The 19828-nt window shown below is 47.3% G+C and overlaps 1 protein-coding gene across 4 annotated transcripts in view; it reads right to left on the reverse strand.

Annotated features, from left to right (window-relative positions):
- Nucleotides 1–19828, reverse strand: part of CHCHD6 (coiled-coil-helix-coiled-coil-helix domain containing 6) — a 238113-nt gene that overhangs the window by 209790 nt on the left and 8495 nt on the right. For all 4 annotated transcript variants that reach the window (XM_057311986.1, XM_026501503.4, XM_044385114.3 and 1 more), the window contains exons 2-4: nucleotides 8575–8695; nucleotides 4931–5003; nucleotides 2716–2860 (exon numbers count right to left, since the gene is read on the reverse strand). In XM_057311986.1, the coding sequence (XP_057167969.1) occupies nucleotides 2716–2860; nucleotides 4931–5003; nucleotides 8575–8695 (339 nt within the window). The remainder of the gene's footprint in view (nucleotides 1–2715; nucleotides 2861–4930; nucleotides 5004–8574; nucleotides 8696–19828) is intronic.

The raw sequence follows: 19828 nt of genomic DNA on the forward strand, positions 1-19828 counted from the left end.
CCACACCTGTAGGCTGCAATTTTCCCTGCTAGGTGACTGTCCCAGGTGGGCAGCTTAGTTTGCTCATGCCATATTGGTTAACCCTTCACCTCCAGCACCAGGGTCCTTTCCACTTGGTTGTCAGGCTCCCTGCAGACGGGTGACAACCACCTGCCCCACAGAGACTAAATGCCAGAGCCCCTAAAACCACATCCTCACCCCAGTTTCTCTCTGCACCAACTGACTCTTCACCAGGATGCCACAGGGTTCTAAAAACACCAGTCAGATCACATCATCGCCATCCTCATGGTCTCCAGGGACTCTTCCGAGACACAGTGGCCTATCTTGTGGGTCAAGTCTGCAGGTGTTCAAGGCCTTCCTCAAGGTGGCTTCACACCTCACTCACCTCTCTCACTGTGTCCTGTCACCTCCTCCATACCCACCCATCTATCTCCCCACAGCTGTTCCCTCATCCTGGGGGGCCCCAGCCATATCGCTCAAGGCTGAGGTGAAAGCTGTGTCTTCCTCCAGCAGTTGACACCACTGCCTTTGCATTCATTCCCATGCACATCATCTTTACGTCCATTTCATGCTTACTGAAACGCATGTGGCCTTTTTCCAAGTTTTTGGTTTAAGTCTGTGTTCCCCACTGCAATGAAAATTTCCCAAGGGCAAGGATCCTATATTGTTCATATTTCCCAGAGGGCCTAGTTCAACCAGCATTTGCTATGTGCCCATAGCAGCTTTCAACATCTATGCAGAGGCGTTCCTCCTGGCCACCACCCAGGGCACAGTCCCTAGTGGTAATCTCACCTCATCTCCAACTTCCTTCTGTGCAGCACAGGGTACACCAGGCCACCCACCTAAGGCAGGGCAAGGCTGCTGCTGCTTGTCTCCCAGCTCACGGCCTCTGAAGCAGGTAACATTACAGGCTGCTACAGCCATTCTTCCCTCCCCCACCCTGCTCCGCCCCCATTCCTTGCTGGGATATCATGATTTAAATAAGAACTAAATATTTAGTCTTTATCTACTCTTACAGAGCTCCTAAAACCCTTGGAATTTCCTAAGCGATGAGAGAGATAAAGGTATCTCTTCTTACGTTAATGAGATGACTTTTGGACTGCACAGAACGATGAGGACTGGTTACCAGTGGAGCCAACCACATGGTTAGAGGGTTGGACCTTTCAGTCCTACCCCTGAGCTCCAGGAAGGGGAGAGGGGCTGAAGGTTGAGTTCAGTCACTAATGGCCAATGATTGAATCAGTCAGTGCTAGGTAATGAAGCCTCACCCCAAAATAACTGAATTTGAAGAGCTCCCAGGTAGGTGAGCACATAGAGGTTCTGGGGGAGGGGCGCACTGGCACAGGACATGGGAGCTCTGCACCCTTGCCCCACATACCTTGCCCCATGGATCTCTCCCATCTGGCTGTTCCTGAGTTAAATACTTTCATAATCCTTTTAGTATGTTAAATGTTTCTCCGAGTTCTGTGAGTCACTCTAGCAAATCAGTCCAATGAGGGGATCATGGGAACCTCTGATTCACAGCCAGTCAGCCAGAAGCACGGGTGAGGACATGGACCTTGAGTGGTGTCTGAAGTGAGGGGAGAGGGCGGTCTTGTGCCCTGAACCCTGACCCTGTGGAGTCTCAGGACAGAGTTGAATTGAAGGACACCCAACTGGTGTCAGAATTTCTTGGATGTGGAGGGGTTTTCCCACACGGAAATGGAATTGGGAGAATTATTACTATCAGTCCTACTTCTATCTGGATGCCCACCCTCTCTCCAGTGGGACTAGAAGAGTGCCCCAGCTCCATTCAGTGGAGCCCTCTGTGTTCCCTCTGCAGATGACTGGCTGAGCCATGGGCCCCTGGTACAGTTCAGGCCAGTGCCATGTCAGAGGCCTTCTGCTGGGGACTTCCAGGAAAGTTCTCTCTTCTTCTGCTGGGTGTGTCCCCATCTGCATAAGACCTGGGGGGTGCAAGGGCAGCTGTTGTTGACCTGTGGGAATGTCTAGCCTCAGGACACCCTGGCACACTGAAGATGGCAGAGCAGGAGAACGGGGGTCATGATGATGCCAGTGCTGAATTAGTCAAGCCTGGGGCACTTCTCGACTCCTGGGATTATGACATAAAGCCTTCACTCACAACAGAAAGAATCCTAACTAATAGTCTTCCATAAATCAAATGCATTAATAACAATAACAGCAATAACAGTGCGTTTTTATAATCTGCCAGGCACATGCTAAGCCCAGGACAGTTATTATTCACCTAATCCCTTGGGCAACCCTATGTGCAAACATCATGATCCTCGACCAAGGCTCACAGGCACTGGAGGACAGGCCCGAGCTAGTAAGCAGAGAGCTAGGACTCGTACCCATGCTGCCCACCTTTAACAAATTGTGTTCTCCATCTCATTATTGCATGCCCTCAAGTCCCTAGTGCTCTCCCTTCACACCCTCCTGGCACATACCACTTACAACTGTGACTTTTCAGACAGAGAGCCCAGACTGCTGAATGATCCAGCCCTCACCATATAACCTCGCACCCCAGAGACTGAAAATACAGGTCAGAGGTAGCAAAGCAAGTCAGTGGCAGAGTCAAGGCTGTAAGAACTCAAGCCCCTCGTCCCCCAGAAAGACACCCTTTCCACAAAGGTGGAACCAAGCCCCAGGGCTTCAGACAGACCCAGCTCCAGGGCCTGGAATACAAAAGGCCAGCTCAGGAAGATCCGTACTCACCAGCTGGGTTGACTTGTGCTTCTCTGGGTCAGCGCTGCCCTCCCCCCGCTGCAGGGATACACTTCTGTGCTTTGTGGCTGCCTCTCTTTCCCTCGTCACCACCTGGAACAGCTCATCCTGGACCTTGGCCTGCTCCTGCTTATACCTGTGCCAGAAGAGAGGTGGAGGGAAGCAGATGCAGATGGCCTGACTGGCAGAAGGTAGCCAAGAAAAGGTTTGCATACTCACTGCTGCTGGCAGGGGATGGGGATCTGTGGGCCAGGGGATCTCTGAGGCCAGCGGGAGAGGCTCAGGCATCAGTGATAGTTCTCAAGGCAAGGGGATACAGTGAAACACTCTCAGGCAGGACAATACAGATTAGGAACAAAAGGAGACCTGACCACCAGATGAGGAATCAGACAGCCATATGCCAAATGAGAGACTCTCGGGGCACAGGTTTGATCCCGGACTAGCCACTCCTACACAGTGGGCAGACAGGGTGGGAAGCCCCACATTCTTCTGCCTCCACTTGAAAGCTGGAATACTTCAGGCGACAGCAGTCTTTTATTTGGAACATTTAACTCTTCATCCTGAATGTATTCCTACCCTCTGACCTATTTCTGGGCATTCTGCCTAGTAAAGTAATCCTAAAGACAGAGAAAGGTTATTAGTACCAAGATGCTCTTACAAGAATTATTTATTATAGTGTAGAAAAACGCAAACAACTTAAATGTCCAACATCAAGGTCAAGTTAAAGAACATATGGTACAATTGTGCAATGGTATATTATGTCATCATTAGACCAATATACTCTTAGATTTGTCAGCAGCCTGAATCTAAAAATTGAGGACCAATAAAAAACACTTTTAGAAATAAAAATGTTTATAAACAGGTGTAACAAATGGAAAATAACCGTAAAACTATGTGAAAAAAAAAGATATAAAATTATATGTAACTTGGAAAAAATAATTCTGAACTAGGGGAAAGAAGACATTTGACAGAAACACTCCAAAATATTAACAGGGATTATTCTGAATCTATGGGTGATTTTTTCATTTTATGTATTTCCCAAGTCTTTCATTAGCATGTGTTAGTTGAACATTTTTTAAATATTTAGAAATAAAAAGAAAAAAAAAAGTTTCAGGTTAGTTATTCTTGGAGAGGCCTCCTAGGATCAGAAAGGGGAAATTCTTAGAATGTGGGCTTCAATCCATGACTACGAACACACCAGGCTCGGTTGACCTAATGGAGGGAGCCACCCCACTGTGGCTGACACTGGGCCCCCTAAGCTACCACACTTGGTCCTCTGTTACAGAGGCCAGTGTCCTAAAGGGTAGAGAGAAAGTCAGTCAATGACAACAACAGTTAACATTCACTGAGAACTCTCCCGGGTGCTCGGCTTAAGTGCTCCCTGCGCATTAACATGTTTCATCAGACAGTACCCCCAACAAAGAGGTACTCCAGCTATGCCCTTCTCAGAGGCCTAGAGTAACGCAGTGATTTTCCAGAGTCATGTAACTAGTTTGGGGCACAATCAGGAAGCACACTGCATTCTGAGGGTCTCTGTGCCTCAGGGGACATGTCACAGGTCCCTGTTCAGAGGTGTGGCCAGCTCTCTGTGGGCGTGGCCTGTGCCAATGGGAAGTCACCAACACTCTGGAGCCAGTCCATCTAGGCAACTAGTTAGAATTGTGAGGGCTCTTTCTCTTCTTCGTATCTCTAGAAATATGCCAGCATGCATACACAGACACAAAAGGTCCAGCCACTCGGATACTTAGTCCTAGCTTTTTAAAGTGAATTTTTTGGGGGATGGGGTAACTGGGTGATGAGCTGAGCACTGGGTGTTCTATGCAACTATGAGCCACTAAACTCTACCTCTGAATAATACTCAATATATAATATACTAATAATATAGTATATTATAATAATATAGTATACTAATAATATACTCTATGTTGATTGAATTTAAATAAAATTTTTTAAAAAGGAAAAGAAATTTTAAAAATAAAGTGAATTTTTAAGAACATCAGCAGTCAACCCTCCCAGGCCACTTTTGATGTTTCTTCATATTTAAACTAGGACCAGTGCCACTTAGACTGTAGGATTCTTATGCAATCTCAATAAGACAAAATAAGTGAGACAAACCCTTGGGTCTTCAGGCAAGGAGGAGGTACCTGGTGAGGAGAGAGCGTTCAGTCAGAGCACAGGACTGGGGTGAGTGGACACTCGGTCTTACCTCTTGAGGAAATCCTCCTCTACCCCGGAGGACTGCCGGCCACCACAGTACTCAGACCTGGGCGGTTTGGAGTCTACAAAGGGACGAGAAGAAAAGGCCAATCAGCAGCACCCTAAGATCCACGAAGGCATGGAGGTCATTAGGAAAGGGATCAGGAGTGCACCCCCTGGATGGATGTGCCCCACGGACAGACACAGACACATCGTTGATCCAGCCAGTCTCGAGAGGCGCAGCCCAAAGGCCTGTCTGCTCCCTCACTCTGCGCCAGGACTGCTCACTGCATGGGGCAGGCAGCAGGCACAGTCACTTGAGTGCAGTGTTTCCAATCCATCACTCCTCACTCTACAATTACTTGGAATCTAGGTCATCTCCCAAACACAGGCCTGGAAGAGCTGAGGGAACCCACTGCTCTGCTTCATGCTCAAAGACAACCTCCAGGGTCTCTATTTTGGCAGCGGGGGTGGGGGTAGGGAGGCTCCTTAAATGTTTCCCTTAGGAGACCATTCTATAGATTTCTAACCCTGAATGTGGCAAACGCCTCGTATTAATGACATTTATCTATCACTTGACCTGCATCACCTTTAATATTACTGGGCTCTTAAGTTGTTATAGGGCCTACCTTTTAACGGCCATGAACTTGGTGATTTCCAAGCAAACCCAGTCCACTCATCTCTCTACCACTTGGTGACACTGAAGTTTTTGCTACTCCCCTCTCCTCACAGCCTTCACCCTTCCTGAACCACCTTCTGGCCAAAGCTCAACACTTTCTGTGGCCTTGGCTAATTGTCCTCCCCCTCCATCACAGGTTTCTAAAGCAGCAGCATCTAGGACTGCACAAAAAACCCGCAGAAGAACCAGGCTTTGTGAGAGAACATGTGAGGATTTGCTATTCCACTGCCAAGACCTTTTAAAGTGTGTTGAACTTAGAGGCTCTGGCACTCAACCCTTCAGGGAAGCACTTCCAAAAGTAATCATCCTATGTTTCTTGCTTTCAGGCCAGCTCTCACAGGAGGATGGGCACACCGGTGCTCTACCCGGCGAGGAGGGCACACCTAAGTGCTCCTGGGTAGCATGCCAGGTTCTCAGATGGGAATAAAAAATAGTAAACTATTAGCAAAGTGGAGACTCTCATCACATGTTTGCAACCATTTGTACACATTTTCTATTGAGTTGTCAAAGATCTCTAAGAACTCTATATATTAGGACTGTTAATATTCTGTCATGTTAGAGTTCCCTAGTTTATCATTCATCCTTCATTTATTTTTTTTCTAAATTGTCTAATTCCTTAGAGTTACCATTTCCCATTTTTCTTCTTAATTTAGGGTTTCTTGATGGAGTTGATGGAGTGCTTAGAAAGTCTACTTATTGTACTTATATGTACTATTATTGTACTCTTATGGCTTCAATTCATACATTTAAATCTTTTAATTCTTCTGACATTTATTTTGAGGCATGGTGTGACATAAGGATTTAATTTTAACTTCTTTTTCTAATCTTGTTCCATCACTAAAATGAAAGCAAACACCAATTTTAAAAGTAAAAATATCTTAAAATTAGTCAACTTCAAGACAGCCCATTTATGCTGACTATTCTTCAACATTCAGAAACTCAAACTCACAATCATTTAAACAGCAAAATACTTTGTTATAACTAAAACCAAATGACAAATGAACCACCATTCTTGCTCCTTAAACTGCTGAAACCTACCAAAACTGAGACCAGTGCTTCTTTCATCTTCTGAAGCTGACGCTGACGTGCGCATGTTAGATTTTGGCCTTCTTTGCTTACCTCATCATTTTCTCCCTCTCAGCAGTTAATCCAGTTTATTCAAGTGTACTGGGTTAAGTTAGAGCCCTCTTCAACCCCCCCCCTCCCCCCCACCCCGCCAACTGCTAGAGATATCCTGAGGAGCCACCCCTTTTATAAAGGACAAGAGCGTCTAGTGAGGGTTTCAAGAATCTCATTTGCCCCCTCAATGATAGATATTCAAAAAGATCTCAGGGTGGGTCCAAACCAGGTACCAATTTGCTCGAATGCTCAGGAAGCCCTGAGGCAGACAATAAGGAGGCAAGCCCGTAGTGGGAATGGCTAGAGCCCCAGGCTGTTAAGGATACAGGCAGAGCTCTCTGGCCCCTGTGCAGAGGTCTGTAACCTGGCCTCTGAGCACTGCCCCAAGAGCTCCCCTTTCCTTGTACTTTGTACTCCAGAGACAGCAAATCACTTCCAGGGCCCCACACAAGCCAGGCTGTGCCACCCCTCTGGACCTATACTTACGCTGTTCACCATGCCTGAACTGCCCATCTACCATTGCTCTATCTTTCGAAATCCAATTTAAACATCATCTCTCCTTGAAGCCCCTCCCTAAAACAACAAGTCACTCCTCTGTGCTACCCTGGCCATGGGAACGCTCATAGTGCTGCCTCATCATGATGCATGTAACCTACAGGGCTATACATCTGGTTCCTTAACTAGAGCCATGTGTGCCGTAAGGGGGGCATTCCTGTCTACACACCACCATGCACCAGCACGAGGCACTTGTCCTGATCCCTGGCCAGCAGTCAGTAAACGCTGAGTGGATGGGGTATCTTCTACAGTCTTACAAACTAACAAGGAAGATTGGCAGAAAACCCAAGTTGCAGGTGATAAATAAGACTCTGATTCTCATAAAGAGGTATTTATTGAATAGATTAACAGCTGCCCCAAAGACTGTCCTTATTTGTAATATCTTAATATTTCTGTACCTTATATCCCTTTTTAAATTGTTTCATTCCTTTGTGTTTGCTGAAAGTTGTCATTTGGAGAAAAGCACAAATTTCTTAATTTGTCATGGACCCCACAGAGGAGAGAACAAATGAGCTCTGAGGTTGCAGGAGAGGAACCCCTGAAAGGTACGGGGTGGCAGGCCTTGATAGAAGCCCAGGGTGGGGGCGCCTGTGTGGCACAGTGGTTAAGCATCTGCCTTCGGCTCAGGGCGTGATCCCGGCGTTGTGGGATCGAGCCCCACAACAGGCTCCTCCGTTATGAGCCTGCTTCTTCCTCTCCCACTCCCCCTGCTTGTGTTCCCTCTCTCGCTGGCTGTCTCTCTCTCCGTCTAATAAATAAATAAATAAAACCTTAAAAAAAAAAAAAAAAAAAAGAAGCCCAGGGTGAACTGTCCCAGGAGTCAGGTCAGGACCACCTGACATGAGCACTCGGTTCGAGGTGCTGAGGTCAATGCTCAAGTCATCAACTCAATTCCCTTAAGCTGGCCCAATTCACATAAATCCTATCACTCTTTGAACCATACCGAACAGTAATGACAATGCATCTCTTAGGGATCCTTAACAGCAACTTCCCACCTGAGTTACCAAGCCCTTTCGCCTCATTTGTTACATACGGAGAAACTGAAACAGTGAGGGAAACCAGTCTGGCCCCAGTCACAGGCACTCTGACTAAATGTGCTGCTTGCATCAGAGCAGACAGCGTCTGTCATGCACGAAAGCCACACTCTTCGGAAAAGCAGTCATCAGAAAGGAGTTGCTTACATCATCCAGAGACAAAAAGGAGCCACATTAGGTGTCAGCTCTGTTCTGACAGGAAGGCTGCTTGTCATTCCTTTCGCACCCCACTATCGCCCTCCACAGAATCCCTGCAAGCCACCATACCTTTCTCTGGGCCTTTAGAGGTGCCAAATGTAGAAGGTGGATGAGCAGGAGAGGAAGCAGGCTGCCCCGCTTGGCAAGACTGGCTGGAATCCTTCATGCGGTTAACCACATTTTCAGACAGCTAAGAGAAGAATTGAGGGATGGGAAGAGAGGGACAGAGAAAAAGTTATATCACAGAAACATCTGGAAATGAAGATGCCCCTTTTTATCCATGCCCCCTGTTGGCTGAACACGCCACTTCCTACAGACCAACTTCAATAATATAATTCTACCCAAAAACCTCTCAAGGTGGCCCAATGCCTCGCAGATTAGTGCCAAAGCCCTGTCTGGATTCTAGGCTGACCACAGCATGACCCTGCTGGCTCTCCAGCAGTTTCCTTTTTTTTTTTTAAAAGATTTATTTATTTATTTATTTATTTATTTATTTATTTATTTGACAGAGAGAGAGACAGCCAGCGAGAGAGGGAACACAAGCAGGGGGAGTGGGAGAGGAAGAAGCAGGCTCCCAGTGGAGGAGCCTGATGTGGGGCTCGATCCCAGAACGCCGGGATCACGCCCTGAGCCGAAGGCAGACGCTTAACGACTGCACCGCCCAGGCGCCCCATCCAGCAGTTTCCTAATGCTCCCTGCACACACCCTGCACTCCGTGGAATCACTTTCCTCACCTCCTCTGCATCCATTATGCTGCTCCTTGGCCGAGAACCACCAGCTGCCATCCAACCCCGGGACATCTCCACCTGTCCAAAGCGTCCCCTTCCTTTGAGGGCATCCCTGACAGCACCCAAGGTAAGCACCAATCCTCCCCTTCCTTTTCACTCCCATCATAACACAAGTGTGCTCTTAGGGAAGTACCATACATCCTAGCTGCCTCATCCTAAGGATCTGCAAACACCTCAAAGGCCGGGATGACCTCTCACTCCTCTCTGTATATCCCCAGTGCCACACACAGAGTAGACATCACAACACTGCTTGACTCATTCCACCACAGTTCCCCTAATGAAGACTGGATAACTAACACTTTCATTCATTTCAGAGGAAGTGAAATAGGCATGAGGGTGTCATAAAACAGTTTACTGAAATGAAATAGCAAGCTAGGGATAAACCCAGAGTAAAAACCCTTAAGAGTTCACTTCAGTAAATATTTATTAAGTACCTAATATGTGTAAGGCATCATAAAGCACAGTTGAGGGGAAAACGTTAAAAATGACTTTAAGACAAAAGCCATGAGCGGCAACTCCACTTTTAGGTATCCAGCCGAGAAAAGTGCTCCCACATGTACACAGCAGATATGGAGTAGCAAAAAAAAAAAAAAAAAAAAAGGAGAAAACATAAATATGCAACAATAAGAAACTGGTTGAAGAAATGATGGTATACACCCTTCTATGAAATAGGATGGAGCCATTAAGAAAGAATGAGGTAAAACATGTACGACTGACATGGAAGGGTGTATGGGATATCCTCCTGATGTTTAAAGTCAATGAACTCTTTGTACAGCCCGATTTTGTAAAAAGAGATATGCCGTTGTAGAAACGCAGACATACAGACATAAATGTCAGTACGCGCATATGTACACATTCACAAATGTGGCCGTGCATTTGAAGTTTCCACATATATGCGTGTACACAAACACACGTATCTGGTCAGAAGTGAACATCTATGAGGCTACAGAGGAAACACCATGGTTACAGCCTGCAAGTGGGGTCCCGGGCAGCCGCGGCAGGACTTTCACTTTGGGCACTTCTGTGTTGTGACTGTTTAGCATGAACATTTTTTAGCAACAAAAGATTACATAATAACTGAGTCCCTCTAGTATTTCAAATACCTAATTAACGACACAGGACAAGAGAAGATCAAGCGTACACAGCAGTGGAAAAGAACTGGGAATCCAGAGTAAGCCTGTATATCCACATTCAATTGACTGACAAGGGGCCAAGACAATTTAATGGGGGAAAGAACCCTCATTTGTTCTCTTCAACGAGTGATGTTGGTACAGCTGGATTTTAATATGCAAAAGAAGGACGTTCAACAGCTACCTCACGCTATACAAAAATTAACTCAAAACGGATCAGAGACCTAAATGTAAGAGCTAAGACAATATAATGGTAAATAAAAGAAAATATAGAGGTACGTCTTTATGACCTTGGCTTTGGCAGTGGATTTGTAGATATGACACCAAAAGCAAAAGCAACCAAAGAAAATTAGATATTTTGGACTTCCATCAAAATTAAAAAGCTTTATGTACCAAAAGACACAATAAAGCAAGTGAAAAGCCAACCTACAAAATGAGAGAAAATATTTGCAAATCATACATGTGACAAGGGTTACGAAGAATTCCCACAACTCAATAATACAAAGAAAAATAACCAAATTTTAAAAATGAGCAAAAAAAAATCTGAACAGATATTTCTCCAAGAAAGATATACAAATGGCCAATACGCAAATGAAAAGATGCTCGATATCATTACTATCATTACTCATTAGAGAAATGCAAATTCAAACCACAATGAGATAGATACCACTTCATACCCACTAGGAAGGTTATAATCAAGTCAGATAATAACAATGTTGGCAAGGATATGGAGAAATCAGAACCCTCATACATTGCTGATGGCAATATGAAGTTCCACCGCCACTGTGGAAAACAGTCTGGAAGTTCCTCAAAATGTTAAGCAGAGAGTTACCATTTGATCCAGCAATTCCAGTATCTACTCAAGAGAAATGAATATATATATCCACACAAAAATTCGTACATGAATGCTCTCTTATCAGCATTATCCATAATAGCCAAAAAGTGGGAAGAACCCAAATGTTCATCAAATGACAAATGGGTAAGTAAAATGTGGTCTATCTACACAATGGAACATTATTTGGCTGTAAAAAAGAACGAGGTACTGATACATGTTACCAAATGCATGAACCTGAAACCATTATGCTAAGGGAAATAAGCCAGACACAAAAGGCAACACGTTGTATGATTCCACTTTGAAATGTCCAGAACAGGCAAACTTCTAAAGACAAAAAGTAGGTTAGTGGTTGCCTTGGGCTTGGTGAAAAATGTTCTAAAAATGATTGTGATGATAGTTACATATCCCTGCGAAAATTCTAAAAACCACTGACTTATACACTTTAAATGGGTAAGTTGTATATTATGTGAATCATAGCTCAACAAAACAGCTACAAATAAGAAGAGAGAACCAAGGACCAAAATGAGCAGTCCAGACAGGATGTCACTCAACAAAAGCAGGGCATCCCACAAAAGGTACGCCTGTGTGGGTTCCTAAGGGTGGGAGCAGGACTGGACAGAACAGATGCTACAGTGTACTGGGAGGGGGGGATGTCTCACACAGCACAGGGCAGGGCACTGAGAAAAGAGGCACAGTGAGAGAGCAGGGTGCCTGCAGCCCAAACTCATTTTGGAAGGTGTGGGTTATAAAGGTGCATCTGGATGAAGCCGGTACTGAGAGAAGCTTTGAAGTCAGGCAGAAGGGCTCCAACAATTGCAGGGCATTGCTGAAAGTTTCAGAGCAGGCAAGAACACAGGCTGTGTTCTTAGAGGATAACTCAGGAGTGCTACAGGGAGCACGTAGAATGGGCAGCAGGATCTTGGTCATGAAGTGACAAGGGCCTGCGGCACCAGCAACAGCGGTGGTGGCATGGAATGGGAGGCTTTTCCTGGCGCTGCCTCAGTAAGGAACAAAGGAGAGTGCAGAGTTAAGAAAAAGGAGTTTTGGTCTGTAGTTAGTGGGACAACTTGAGAACGCCAGGAAAAGGGAAATCAAGAAGAGACTATTTTGAAAGAGCAGCAAATGAGCTGGACTGTAGATATAAAATCTCAGATGAGAACAGGGAAAGAGCCCCTATGAGCCCGTTGGCTCCCTCCTATGACGGCCGCAGCAACTAAGACCTGAAATGAGTCAGTACTGGAACGCGGAGGGGTAGCTCCACGGCGCAGCATGTCCATTTCTTGCTCAAATTAGCCGCACAGAGGGCCAAGGTGGGACACCAGGTTGGATGTGGGGCGACAGCACGGCTGAGGTGGAATGCTCTTCCAGGCGGTGGGGACATGGACCTGGCACTCAACAATGAACTCAGGCTGCAGGGAAAGAAGATTTGGGTGTCCCAATGGTGTGCTGGAGCCAGCTCAGAAGAGCTGATTTTAAAATTTTCAGCAATTTTGCAAGCTGGTTGACTTCATGACAGTAGCCTGAAATTGGCCATGATGGGGAGCATTTCCACCACAGAAACGGGCAAATACTACACATCAGGGCCCTTTCTTGAGCAGAGATCTGGTTCTTAAACTTTTACCAGCACACCACGGGGCATCGCTTCCCTCCTCCCTTCATCTGCAAGTGGACTCAGTGAGATGTGCCAGTCCTCTGAGGGACGGGGGTGGGGGGCATGTGTCCTGAGGGAAGACAGCACTGGGTGGTCCTAGAATCCATATGGGTGTGGGTGAAGCATCAATGACACGTGTGATGTGCATGAAAGAGCAGCCATGCTGGTAATGCCCCAATCCCTGCTGTGGAAAAGGGTCATGTGATCAGGAAGAGCGTGCACTGCACACAGAGAGAGGACCGTCATAGTGCAGCCACATGGGGACCAGAGGAAAGCCTGGCCAAGGGAACCCACTTTCCTTCATCAAGTATCTGCTTATTAAGTATCCATTGTGTGACAGCAATGTTCTAGAAACAGTGGGTGAAAAGAAACAATAAAACAGCAGTGAAAGAGACACGGTCCCTGTTTCATAGAGCTTACATTCTCAGGGGAAGTGAGAGACAATAAATAAGGAAACAAATAATTTCACAAATTCTATTTCCTCCAACCTAAGACACCGTCAATTGTAAATCACACTGTTATTTTCTTTTAACCTAAAGAAAGACAAAAAAACACCAATGAAATTAATATTCCGCCTATTATATGATATCCTGTTCCAGAGATATTAAAACGTGGGTCTTAAAGATCAGTGAAGCACGTTAGGTGACAAGTACTAGGAAAGAATAAAACACGGCATTGCAGTGACGGGGGTAGGGGGGACAGTGCAGGAAGCCACAGGCACTGGGGAAGGCCCCTTAGAGGGGAGGACACTAAGGTTAATACTCCCGTCCCAAATGAGGAGGCCATACTGACATGTTGAGATCATGCAGAAAATGATCTAGTGCCAAGCAGAGGCGCGAGTAAGTGCAAAGTCTCTGAGAAGAACTAAGTCTGGCACGTCCAAGTGCCTAACAGAAGGCTAGTGTGTGAGAAGGAGAATGGGACCAGATGACCAGGCCAAGGAGGCAGTCAAAGGCAAGAGCACAAGCCCTGGCAGACTGATGTAAAAAGCCCAAATCTGATCCAAGGACAAGGAAGCTATGGTGGGGTTCACAGGCTCACAAGGTGAGTCACAGGCTCTAATTTCCTCAGCCCAGCTTGGGGGGGCATCAACTGAACCACACCACTTGGTGAGTGAGGGGTTAAGGAAAACATTGGCAAGCTCTTGTTGGCAGTAGGAGATTGTAATATTTTTTAATGTTGCTACAAAATACAGCAAGTAATATTTTAATCAACAAATATACATATACACACAGTAGTCATGCGAGAATAAACACCATCTGGGCAATGCTCCCTGTACCAACAGAACCAGAATGGGGGCCTCCAGAGCCAGACGGGTCTGGAAGCTCAGCGCCAGAGGCCCACTGGTCACTGTGCCATGAGAGGTGGCCAGACGGGATCCTGTGTGGTCAGGAGACAGAGGGCCACATCCAGAACAGTGCAGGGAAAGAAGAGCGCTACCTGCGCTCCGCCGTGTGGCCTGGACCCAGTTCTCTGGCTTCTCTGAGCATCATGTCTCTCACCTAAAAAATGAGGGCCCCTTGAGGCTGGACTGACTACATTGTACAGCTCAGAGGTTCAGTGCTTTGGGAGCAGACAGGCCTGGGTTTGAATCCCAACTCAGCTGCTTGCTAACTACATGACCTTGGGCAGGGGACTTCTTAGCTGTAAATCAGTTTCTTCATCTGTGAGATGGAAATAATTAAGGATCCAGACTGTGGGGCTGTGGCGAGGATTAAATGCAGCAATCTACACAGAGCAGTCGGCACCAAGTCAACAACCAATATTAGCTATTATGGGAAACGGCAAAGCAGCATTACAAATATTAATTATCACCCATATGAGGCACATACCGAGTGTGCGAAAATGCATGAACTAATCAATAACAGTAACAATAGTTAACAGCTGCCATGTACTATAAACTGAGTGCTGTGCTAAGTGTTCCACGTGCAGCTTTGCGACCTTGAGCAGGTTTCTTCCCTCCTCTCCCATAATCTGCACAAAATTAAATTGGGCAGATTCTTTTTTAAAGCACCCTCTGGCTCTGACAACTGGTGACTCAAACCTGGACCTGCCCTCAGCCTCGAGTGATGTGAGGGCTGAGGAGGGGGCCTTGTTCTGCCTCCACCATGGCACATGCGCCTGATGCCTCCCCGAGTCTCCAGGGACAACCTCCTCCCAGCTCCAGCCCACAACCCTCCACCAGCACTGTGGCCATGGGTGGGCAGGCCGCAGACAGCCCAAGTCAGGCCTCAATCGAAGGCACACGTGCAAAGAGAATTCAACACTGCCATGGTAACAAACACAGCCGGGAACCCAGGCCCCACTTCCTACCACTCACCACTCCATGATGGCAACCAAAACGCTTCCCTCACCCGAAAGCACTGATGTACAGGCAAGTTCCCAGAGAGCGGGTTAAGAGGTTTCTTTATCAAACCACACAGGTCTGTAAGTCACGTGGCCACCTCACAACTAGAAGGCTGGGGAGCAGGATGTTGCTTTACAAAACACACATGGGTATTCCTCATTTGTGACGGAAGAATGATGACAGGCGTGAGCACTGTCCCGCTGACCCAAAATCTCAGAGCAGATCAGAGTCACAATAGCTACCGGTTGTAATGGCCTCTACTAACACTAACCATGACATGCAGTCAGCACGCACTCTGCACAGACCCCCTCCTTAATCCTCCCAGTATGATGCCTGCTTTCCAGTTGAGGAAACCAAGGCACAAAAAGACTGAAGCACTCGCCCCCTGCTGGGAAGCTCCAGGGTGCGAGCCCCACTGCACAGCAGGCTGCCTGACTCCTGAACCACCATGCCAGCCAGCTGTGGGGGCAAAGGGACGCTGACCCTGACAAGCGCAGGGAGAGAGGCACTGGCCAAGTGGCACTCACAGGCAGGAGGGCCCCCCCAGAAGGGATAGCTACCAGCAAAGCAATGAAGGGCAGAGGAGTCAAGATTGCTAAGAGACGCCAGGGAACACCAGTCAGTCACAAGTAGGCCCAGCCACAAAGGGCACGTCCTGCATTTCCCTGCCAACCCTGCCTGAAGTCATGACCCCACCATCACTCCTTCCCTCGCTTCCTCGGCCTCATTTCTCTCACAGCACTGGCTGTTAGCCACGGCACAGAACACACATGTGACCACCTGCTTGTCATCACTCCCACCAGAACACAAGCTCCGTGGGGTTCTCTTTTGCCCTTGCTGTATCTTCAGGGCCTAGAAAGTTTCTGGACACCAGAGATGTGCAAATATTTGTTAAACACATGAACTAAAGAAATATTTATTAAAGGCCCAGGTCCCTAACACCGAACTACTACAATGGAGTATGTAAGCTGTAACACCCAAGAACTTTGTACCCAAAGAGCTTATGGTCAGACATGGTTGGGGGGGCAGGGAGGCGAAACATGAGAGAACATGAGCTAAGCCGTCAGGTGAGAGAAGCTGAGCTAGCATACCCAGGAGTTCTCCAGCAGGCGCCTAAGTATCAGGTAGAAGGGAGACGGCCTGAGATGGGCCTGAACAGATGACCACAGACAAGGGTAGGAGTTGAGGGGTGTTCCAGAAAGGAAGGGCACACAGAAGGCACAGAGGGAGAAGTCTGAGGTCCAGCTAGACTGAGCACAGGTCCATGAAGGAAGGAAGACGTGCAGGGCTGGCAGGCTCCACCTGGTGAGGGCCTTGAAGGACAAGATAAGGAGAATGGAATTTTTTCTGCAGTCAACTAGAAGCTGCTGACGCTTTCTAAGCAGGGCCTTGGTCACAATCTCCTCTTCACACAGAATAGCCTGGCAAAGCAGCTAGAGGGGCTGAGGTCACAAAGAGCTGGAGGCGGGGTCGCTGCCACAAGCAGTGCACATCACGAGCAAGAAGGCTAGAAGTGTCATCTCTGCAGGAGTCAGGGCGGGGGTGGTTGCAAAAGACTCCACACCAGTGAAGTAGCTGGAGATCTGGCATCTGAATAAATGCACAGGGCAAGTGAAAAAAGCAATTTACCAAGTGGTATATGCACTATGTTCTCATTTGTGCTATAAAAAGGGAAAGAGGGTGCTTGTATATGGAGGCTTGGAAAAAGCCTGAAAGGATTCATGAGAAATTATGAACAGTTGGCATTTAAAAATAAGATGCACTTTGCAGGAAGTCTTAAAGGAAAAATGAGGGAAAGATGACAGCAAGGCCCAGGCCTGGCTCACTGGGGAGGGAGGCACCACCGCTGAGCAGAGCACTGCTCTGTAAGTGTGTGTGTGACATTCTAAATCCATTCAGGCAGCTCTGTTCCCCAGGCAAGTAAACACACTACATAGGACGCTGCAAGAGGTTGCCTGTGGAGAAAGAAATTACGGAATCCCTGGCATCAGAGTGCCATGGGGCAGACCAGAGAGCGGATGTCATGCCCCCCTACTCCAGAGCAGGGCAACAGAGCTCACAGCTGGGGCGGAGGAACTCAGACGTAGGAGTGGGGACAGGAGCTCCTGTTTAGAGATAATGATAGCAACAGCCTACCTAATATCCACTGAGCAAGCTCCCAGGCCAGGCCCCGGGCTAAACGCATTCCCATTGTACAGATGAAAAAATTGGAGTCAGGGAGGTGAGACAACTTGCCCAAGATCATAGGAAGTCTTCAGTGTCCAGGCCAAGACATGGATCCCAACCCTGGGCACCTAACAGAGATACCTGCACAAGTAAGGCAGGAGTACAGAGCCATGCTGACGTGGCAAGTAACCATGTTCTCAGAATGGCCAATTCAAGAAAAACAAAATATTTGCAAGTCATATTTCCCCCACTGATGCTTCACTGAGCCCCCGGGTAGGGAGGGGGAGGGGGAGCACTATGTACTCACACAACAGCCAGCCTACTTAAATTAGGAGAATGTCAATATGAAAACTAGCACTTTTTTAGTCTTAACATGTTACTCATCTAGACACATGGGCGAAGTAGCAGTGTGGGGGCAGCTTCCTAAGCATTACTCTTTACATTAGCAAATGCTTTGATGTTCACCAAATGAGTTCACAGCCCCAGCTCACTTCTGGGCAGGAGAGGAGGCATCCTCCTCAAGGAAGGGTGGAGGAGGTGCGGTGCAGAGAAGCAGCTTGCCCGAGGTTCTGTGGTGAGAAGGCAACAACGAGGCCCGCACGGCCGCGGCCAAGGCCATTCAGGGCAACATTGTCTGAGGATCCGCTGGGCGCCAGCAGATAAACTGCAGCTCACTACCCTCTCCAAGCTGGGCCTAGGGCTTCTCCAGTCAGGCTGAGCACCTGCGGCAGTTTCCAGAAGAATGAGCTTGCAGGAAGTTGAGTCTGTCAGTGGCTCCTGGTGCCTGGACACCCTCGTCCCCAGAGAGGCACTGCCCAATCTCGTGGTTCTAAAAAGATTCCTCTCCTTGCCTCAGGCTGTTGCCTTGGAGATTGCGTTCACTAGTCTTTCAGTTTTCTATGAGCTCAAATTAGATCCACCGGCTGCTCACCACAGATTTAAATCCCAGAATGTCAGAACAAGAAGAGCCCTTGGAGACCTCCTACATCGAGCGGGCCAAACACAAATGTCCACAGGCGTCAGGCAAGCGACAAAATTAATAGAATGGGCCTGGTAGGGAAAAAAAACAAAAACAGTGCAAGGACAACATGGTAGGGACCATGATGAAAGCATATGCCCCCCAGAGAGGGCAACTATCTCACACCTCCAGGAAAATATCGCCATATGGGAATGTGGACCAGACTTTCAATTTTTTTTCCCCAAAGAGCTAAAAATTGAATTGATGTAAAGCCTCCAAGTTCTAAATGTTGGCAATCAATTCAAATTAATTAATACCACAAAGTTTCTAGACTTACGGGTTGGGGTGAGAGAAACCGGCTCTGGGCTGGGTACTGGGGACAGAAAGACAAACAGATGCAACTCCCGCTCACGGGCAGTAACGAAGGAAGCAAGGAACAGATCATTTCTGCCCTCACAGTAAGCACTGGGAGGTGAGCACAAAGTCTGCAAGACCCAGGACAGGACAACCCAGGGAAACAGAGTGACATCACAGAGGGTGCCTTTCAGAAGGTCCTGAGGATGACAAGGAAGTTAGCCAGTCGCAGGGAGATAAAATACTGCAGACAAACGAGAACAGAATCACAGGCAGGGAAGCAGGAAGCAGCTCAGAATACAGCAGGAATAGGTGTCCTCCCGGCCATCACGTGCAACGAAAGGCAACAAGTGGCACCAGCACACAGAGGGCACCATGAGCCAGGCCCCAGAATCTGCCTTGAATCTAAGGGAGTGGCATAATTAGCTTTAACTCTGCACAATCACTGACATGGCCAGCCAGTAACGGTGACTGCTGCAGAGGACAAGACAGACAAAACAAGTGGGAAGTGAACTTCTTCCCTACGTGCCTCCTTTGGAACTGCCTGAATTGTAATACCATTTGCCTGAAGCTTATTCAAAAGTAAAATTTATGTTTTTGTTTTTGTTTTTTTAAAATGACCCTGCTAGCACCAGGAGGTATAGATTTGTGGGAGGCAAGTCTACTGGGAAAAAGAACAATTTATCAGATGGTCCAGGGAAGATGGAATGGACTGGAAAAAGATAAAGAGTTAGCAAGGATAAAAAGAGGCAAAAACAGAAATGGCTAGAAGGGAAAACGCAAGATCTGTCATTAAATGTAGAGAAAAAAAGGAATGTGGGACCCAGTTTTCTGGCTGAGGGGCTGGCTGGCTGGAGCCATCCATAGCATAAGAAACACAAGTGATTCTGAGGGAAGCAGAGGAGGGGGACGCAGGTGAGTTCCAGCGGATGTAGTGAATTACATGCACCCACGCGATGTGCAATGGGACAGCTCTGGGTTAGATATTTAGAATCCAAAAGTCAATAGCTCACAAATGAGGATGAAAGAGAACGGCCAGGGCCATGGTGCAGAAAGGAAAGAGGGTTCAACTAGGAAACATTCTGAAGCCTCCA

Source organism: Ursus arctos, unplaced genomic scaffold (genome assembly GCF_023065955.2).
Source record: "Ursus arctos isolate Adak ecotype North America unplaced genomic scaffold, UrsArc2.0 scaffold_14, whole genome shotgun sequence".
NCBI classification, from domain to species: domain Eukaryota; kingdom Metazoa; phylum Chordata; class Mammalia; order Carnivora; family Ursidae; genus Ursus; species Ursus arctos.